The sequence below is a fragment of the Bacillus rossius genome, chromosome 1, assembly GCF_032445375.1.
Source record: "Bacillus rossius redtenbacheri isolate Brsri chromosome 1, Brsri_v3, whole genome shotgun sequence".
In the NCBI taxonomy this organism is placed as follows: Eukaryota; Metazoa; Arthropoda; class Insecta; order Phasmatodea; family Bacillidae; genus Bacillus; species Bacillus rossius.
The window spans coordinates 6,573,283-6,581,316 of record NC_086330.1 but is presented as its reverse complement, the minus strand read 5'-3'; the positions used below and the strand labels follow the sequence as shown (position 1 = coordinate 6,581,316).

At 40.9% G+C, this 8,034-nt stretch overlaps 1 protein-coding gene across 1 annotated transcript; it reads right to left on the bottom strand.

The window, feature by feature from the left end:
* Positions 1–206: 206 nt before the first annotated feature.
* Positions 207–1,475, bottom strand: LOC134528618 (uncharacterized). The gene has a single exon (XM_063362370.1). The coding sequence runs from the start codon at positions 1,473–1,475 to the stop codon at positions 207–209; it is 1,269 nt and encodes a 422-aa protein (XP_063218440.1).
* Positions 1,476–8,034: the final 6,559 nt, after the last annotated feature.

Genomic DNA, 8,034 nt, shown 5'->3' with positions numbered 1-8,034 from the left:
TCGTCATTCTTTCATAACGCGCCTAAAGAAGTATAACTTCAAAAATATACATACGACTCATTTCAAGACTTACATTTTCTTCTCGTCTTTAAAGCTACCACTAAACATAGGACCACGGTACAATTTTAGACACGAGAGATTGAGCCTATGCTCATCGCTGAATATTTGAAATTTTAAGGTCTCTAATAAATAGGCATGCGTGTTCTTCATTCGGGTGGCTGAAGATATGAGATGAGAGGCTCTAGGTAGTTGCTATCCAGCACTTCCTTCACCAAAACTGCTAGTCGCCTGTTGACTTCCTCGCTGTAAACCAGTCGCTTGTCTCTCAGGAACTGTAGCACGTCCTCTGCTGTCCGGGTGTCGCTACTCCCCAGCACAGGGATGCAACCAGGGCCCTCCAGCGCGGCTTGCGTGAAGAAGGAAGCCACGCAGAAGCCGTGAAGCACTCCTCTCCGGTACTCCTGCTGGAAGGCCTCCAGGCCGAACTCTCCCTCCAGCGACTCCGGAGGACAGTCCAGCGACTCCGACAGCGACTGCACCACGCCCCCGTGGTAGGCGGACAGCATGTCGGGCAGATGGGCCGCTCTCAGCTCCGGGGAGGTGTTGATGCAGATGACGGAGGAGATGTCCACCACGGGCGATGAGTACCGAGACATCTGGAAATCCACGAACTTGACGTCGCTTATCTTCCCGTCCTCCCCGTACCTGAACATCAAGTTGTTCCTGGTGAAGTCCCCGTGGCAGACGACGGCGAGAGGACTTTGGGCGAGCGCAGACGACAACATTTTCGGCAGGCTGTCGTCGATCATCTGCTTCAGCGACTTGATGGCGTCGGAGTGTTTGTCGGCCTCTTCGGGGAACCGCGTCGAGAACAACTGAATCGCGTGCAGAGAAGACTCTCTGATGATCATTCCCATGAAAAACTGGGTGTACTCGTCCTTGAGCGCACCGTGTATTCGGTGCACTATTTCCTGCAGGAATTTAGGCATATCTGTCTTCTTCGCGGCGTAAGAAAGGGCGTGGAATCTCCCGAGGGCCTTCAGGGAGAAACAGATGTGCTCCAGATCCATTGTCCTGGGAGCGTGAGTGAACCCTTGCAGCGACAGATCTTCCATGAGTATCACACCTTCACCTGGTTCCGCCATCGCGCCGTAGCACTTTGGGATGAAAGGATGAACCTCGGGGTGTCCTCCCAACAGGCCTGGAAGTACCTCCTGGTACATTCTAGACTCGTTGATGAACATGTCCGCGTAGTAGTCGAATCTCCAGTTCAGCAGTGTCTTCACCATCAGGTTGTACCTAACCCGTCCGGATTCTACCACTGCTCGGAACATCGACGAGCAGAGACCATCGCTGTTCAGCAGTTTCAAGGAGCTCGTCACTGGTCCTCTGTCCCCTGACAAGAACCCGCCCCTCTCCAAAAGGTCCAGGAGTTTGGCCTCCACCCAGTTGGGAATATTTCCGTCCGTCGCCATTACTTGTTCTGCAGTCGGTTGCGCCTGATCGACTGACACCGCCCGATGCCCCCGTGTGCTCACCTCATCGCTGTAGGGAAGCAGTCACAACTCGTATCATGCTTTTTATATGGTCGTTGGCGCGAGTCAACTTGTTAAATGGAGGTGCAATTTGTATCTTGTTTTAAATTACAGCTGCTTATCCTCGACTCGTGTTTCTCGTTTTTCATGCATTTGACATTAGCAGTGATAAAGCATGTGGGCTGCCATAAACAAAGCTAAGTTTATCTTCAAATGATAAGTTCAGGAAATGCATTTTAACAAAGCAAAGTATCTTGGCTCTTTGAAACAGATAAAATAAATGTCTTAGTCGGTGGTTATATAAGATTTTCACAGGTAGTTCCTCAATGTTATTAGTGACTTAAAATTTTAGATTTACTAACATTTTTAGAGGCACTTCACAATGGTTGCCACGAAAATTTTATAGACATTGAGCATTCATATTGTCAGGTACTTTATGATGTTAAATAAAATATAACTAGAGACCGGAAAAATTCGCGAATTCATTTCGCGATAGCCTAAAATACAAATAGTTATACCTCAGTGCTGCCTCTGCTATTGGCTCACAACTCACCTGGAGGAATCTGAGTCAATGAGAAACACTCAACCAAAGCTGTATCGAATCACAGACTGCTACGTTGGGACGTCTCATAAGACATCAGCCAATGAGTGGGTGACATTTGACCGAGCGTACGTAGAACTATGGAGTTCATCCTACAGGTCATTGAACCCGCGAATTTTTCCGGTCCCTAAATATAACATCTCATGGTATTTAAATCTATACCAGTACTAGTACTCATTAAGGCATTGTGTACATAACATTCTAATTATTCACGAATATTAACATAACTTCACTTTTTGTCCCATCAACATCAATTCGTTTTTGTGTAATGCTACAGTTTTAGAAAGAACTGTGCAAAGACATATTTATAGCTTAATAGTACAATTTTTTCAACATTATTGGGATAGGAAAAGAATCACTTAGAACAAAGACAAAAGTGGCATTGAATAAATTAGTAAAAATACAAATCTAAACAAACTGCTATGATTTAGAAACAGAAAGAAACAGAAGCTTGTAACACTGTACAACAAATTTGAAATTTTTTCTGTCCTTTATATAAAATTATGTGATTCTGCATAAACAAAAAAGTGCTTGATTCATACATCAAACCCAAAATGGTCCATCACGTACCGTTTTATTAGGAGATCTACTGCTTATATGTATACAGTTTGGTTACAGAAAAATGTAACAAAGGCTTGATTTTATAGAACACAAAAACTCTAAAATGACTCTTTTTTTGGCCGTTTCCTCTTGTAGGCACATATTATTGTGTCCCTGATAACAGTCAAGCAATATTCAGCTAGCATACTTCAATGCCATCGTCCACTGAAACGCTTTTAAAACATAGAGATGTCCTGGCGAAACCTATCCTCATGCTCATCATTAATTGTGGCAAGGTTTTGAGGAAAGAAGTCCAGATATGAGTCAAAAAATTATAGTTGTAATGACATATTGAAACCTATAACACAAACTATTTCTGTATGTCACCAACAAGATCTTCGTAGTTTTCAGCTTTCTCATTTCCAAGGAAATGTGAGTACACATAATTGAATGACAGCCAAGCTGCTTTTTCTGCTTCTTACAGTTTATTTTAAAAGGCTTCATCATGAAAGACTTCTTTAATTTGTGGGCCAGTAAAAACTCCTTCTTTTACCTTTGCCTCACTTAAATTTTGGAATTTGTTCCTGTGATGCAAGAAAGCCACTCCTTCTCTGTCCAAAGCTTTTACGGATACTTTCATCAAACCGAGTTTAATTTGCAATTGCAGAAGAAATACACATTGCGGATTCACAAGTGGTTCATGTGATATGTGTATGGTGCCAGGAAGGTAATATTTTCTTGGAGGCCACTGTTTACGGATGTAATGGTTTTCTTCTGTCTTGACTGTCCCATTCCCAGAGAGCAGCCGAATTTAGTGCATCCCTGTCGCATTCCTGTTAATATCCCAATGACTTTCAAATCTCCACAGATTTGCCATTTGAATGTAGTGTACTCAAAGAACTTCAGTATAGCACCCATAACTTCGTAAGCTTCCTTTTTAGCTGTAAAATATGCTACAGGAACAGACGGACAAACACTGACTATAAGGAGGAACACTGCTTTGCGACTAATGTTGGAGAGTCAATAAACAGGCGCCACTCTGCTGGATTATGTTCATGTCCCAATGCCTGTCCCAATAGGACATTCACATCACAGCAATATAACATGTCTTCTTTCTCCGCAAAATGGTCTACAAAATGACTTCGTCGTCTTATAAATGAACTTATTTTTACAGCTTACTCTAATATATTCCAATCTTGAAGCCTAGAACCCAGAAATTCTGAGTCTGTTTGAGAGAGTTGTAAGACCCGTGCAAGATTGTTTAGTTCTGCCTGTGTGATTTCATGATGTGAAATTGTCAAAAATGTAAATGGTTGAAAGTCAGGATCTTAATGGTTTGGGTCATCGAAGGTGTCTTCCTCTGAATCAATAGTATATTTATCTGGATCTGCAGATAAAAGTTCTTCAGAATGAGGAACTGGTCACATAGCGGAGTGTAAGTTTGGATACTGAATACAATGTTTGGATTTTGAAAATAACCACTTGACCTCTGTCAAACAAACCAAAATAACAATCCATTACACGACTGGTCGACTCGCTCCGAACCATAGGTACTGAAAATTTCCATCTATTACGTTTTCTTTGTAATCAGTTTATCAGATTCCTGGAACACGAATTGCAGCATTTATGTGGAGTCCAGGACTTACCCTGGTCCCCAATTCTACACCCAAAGTACAGTTCATAAGCCTTTTTAACTAATGGTGACAAGCTACAATGTAAATTCTTCACACAAATAACAAAATAAGTCCATCTTATTTTTACACTCACGAATCATTACAATGCACTGAACGTTACAATACTTGAACACTTCACACTTAATGTCACTAGAATTTTCCAACCAGCAACACTCCAATCAGCAACATAATACAGTGGGAAGAAACATCTGAAAATAAAGAAAAATATTCTCTCATTTCTCAGAACTGCTTTCAGTTAGTTGGCATGTCCGTTATATAGGTTATATAGGTTATATAGGTGAATTCTCGGTGTCTTGGCCTGTGTTTTATTTGTAGAAAATTTTCTTCCGGACTCGGAATTAATTGTTCGGACTAGAAAACCCTTCCCAAAAGTGCATGGCTGGAGAAAACAATTTAGAATTACGAAGAATTCGTTTAAGAATGCATGGAAATGTTTCCGAGGTTTGCCCGCCTAATTTGTGAACAAAACTGCAAGTACAGTGAGTATTAGTGCGTGTGGGACTTGTCAACTATGTGAATTTCGGCACTTAACTGGAAATGAACAGTTGATTTTTATTCCCTATGAAACAATTCTGTTGATCTGTCTGATAGCAATCTTGGAATTCTTTCCCCGGCACAGAGAGAATACGTAAAAAAGTCAAAATGTGGATTTTTGGGAAAATAGTGCGTGGTTAATTAAAAAAAAGGGGGTTGTCTGTAAAGTCGGTTTACAGACTATAATTTTACGTGATAACGTCATAAGAAAACATTGATGAAAAATTGCATACTTTTTAATTATCAAATATTAATTACAGTTTATGCAAATTTAATTTAAATAATTTGTTTAAATATAATCACGAACAATTAGTAAAAAAAGCCCGCACTAACCGGTTTTGATATTACCGAAGATTTTCTCGCACGGTGGTTGGCCGGTTCTTGCACGCTAGGCTCTGGCGGAACGTGGCAATAAGTCATGTTTTTTCGTGAATGCAGCCGGCGTTCATCAATTTATAAGACGTTATCACGTCAAAATAATAATAGTTACAGATAATTTATTTTCAGCCAAAATTACACAATAAACAAATATTTTCATCTAAAGGACTTTTTTTTTCCATGTTGTACAGTGTAATCGTTAAGGACCGAAAATATTCGCGGGTTCAATGACCTGCAGGATGAGCTCCATAGTTCTACTTACACTCGTTGAAATGTCACCCACTCATTGGCTGCTGTCTTGAGAGACGTCCCAACGTAGCAGCCTGTGATTCGATAAAGCTTTGGGTCAGGTGTTTCTCATTGGCCCAGAGTCATCCAGGTGAGTTGTGAGCCAATAGCAGAGGCAGCACTGAGGTATAACTATTTGTATTTTAGCCTATCGCGAAATTATTTCGCGAATTTTTCCGGTCTCTAGTAATCGTTGGTCCAATGACGGAGGCGGCTCTGCCAGAGAGAGTAGGTAACGGAGAATCGAAGGAAGGGATTTCCAATACTGGTCCCACCACCACCAACACCACCAGCTAGCCCGGAGTGTCCGCGGACTTCGAGCAGACTTTTTTCAAAGCCCCGACTCTCCCCCCCCCCCTTCTCTTCTGCCCCGGTCAGCGGGGGCGGACGTGACGTCACCGGCCAGGCGCAGGCAGCTCGCTCCGCGGGCGACAGTCGATACCAGCCCCTCGAGAGCTTCTCGTGCGCTGGAATTAATCGACTAATCGATTACCTATACCGACCCCCACTTCCACCTCCGTGTGCAGGCCAAACAAGATAACCACTCTTCCGAGGGAAATAAATTCCTCGATAGGCGATATTCTTTTTTAAAACTGTTTAAAATAACACGGAGATTGGCCACAAATATTCGGTCGTATCGCAAATCCGGACCTACCTTCCAGGGTTTAACAAACATGCGAAGACAGAACAAGACAGTTATTGCAACTTCGGAAGGATTATTGTAGTCTACTATAGTATTTCATTCACATTATATTCCGTCAAGCGGTAGGAATTGTGTGTCCAAGAAGTCTACAGTTTGTCCATAAAACTATTTTAATAGTATCAACTGAAAGCGTTGTAGAGTGCTGGTTCAAGGTCACAGTTAAAAAGTAACTCAGACAGTTTTAGGAAAAGCACATGCGCGAGAACTGGTTTGTTGTTTTCTCGCTTGCAGCGCCACCCACGCAAAATGGAGGCTCTTGATGTAAAGCGTTTTGTCGTCTACAATTAGAGACCGGAAAAATTCGCCAATTCATTTCACGATAGGCTAAAATACAAATAGTTATACCTCAGTGCTGCCTCTGCTATTGGCTCACAACTCACCTGGAGGACTCTGAGCCAATGAGAAACACCCAACCAAAGCTGTATCGAATCACAGACTGCTACGTTGGGACGTCTAAGACAGCAGATAATGAGTGGATGACATTTGACTGAGTGTACGTAGAACTATGGAGTTCATCCTACAGGTCATTGAACCTGCGAATTTTTCCGGTCCCTTTCTACAATTTTCTAAGAGTTAATCTGTAATTACAGTCCAACGTTCGTTCTCCAGTTCAACGTTCGAGAGTGGTTGAATGTCGAAGCCCTGGGCGTTGGATTATTATTATTAATGATCGAGATGACAGAGCACTTTATCTCTGGCCTCCATTCGCCAGGCATAACGCCATGGGATTATTTTTCATTTTACGCTTTATAAAAGATCGTGTCTACGTTCCGTCGCCACCTAATGATTTTCCAGAGTTGAGACACCGCAGATGTGGTAACCAAAGTGTGGGAAGAATTGGACTTTAGGTTTGATGTATGCCATATAAACAAAGGTACACATATTGAACATTTGTAATAAAAACTAAGTTAGTTAACTTTTAATTGTATGTATCATTTGTTGTTAATAACTAAATGAAATTCTTATAATATACAATTGAAACTGGGAAATTCTTTTATGAACATCCTGAATATTTTATGCCCGTTTGCACACGTGTTACTGCAAGCATATCTTGCATTCAAACTGGCGTGTGTAAGATATTATATCTAACAACATCAATACACATGTATCGGCTTAAGAACAAAGTAATACAATATAATTAAAAAAAAATCCCAAAATATTAAACTTCATTTATCCTTTCTCAAGCAAAATCATTACTTAAATTTGTATGTGTACACAATAAAGTTCTGAAAGTCCACGATTCTTAACATTTCAACTATAAAGAAAACTTTGTCATAAAAATGTCATAGTTACACTGTACTCCATCCTTCATAAAATCCTGGCTCCAATCGTGACCAGGAAGAATATGTGTTTCTTCTTACATTGGAAGTTTTCAAACTTCTTTACATCATTCGATCATAAAATTTTGATAATCAAATAAATGGACACTTTTCGCATTAGTATAGAATATTTTGTATAATTCTTGGATACCTATATAGTGTGTTCTCTGAAAGTATAAAAATTTATTTTGTTCATTGCTATATTCTAATCCCTTCTTTTTAGATTTGTAATGCACCCCCTCCAAAAAGAAGGACGGATTATAATAAAATTAAAGTAGTGAGATAGATAACACAAAATAAAGATTCAGTAAGGGACAGTAAATAAAAATATTTACAGTTGAACGAAACCTGGGACTTGAATCTGACTTAGAAGACGGGCCAGGTGTTGGTAGGTAGGTTTGATTAATATAGGGGCTGGGACCGGAGGCTCGGGATTCCAAGG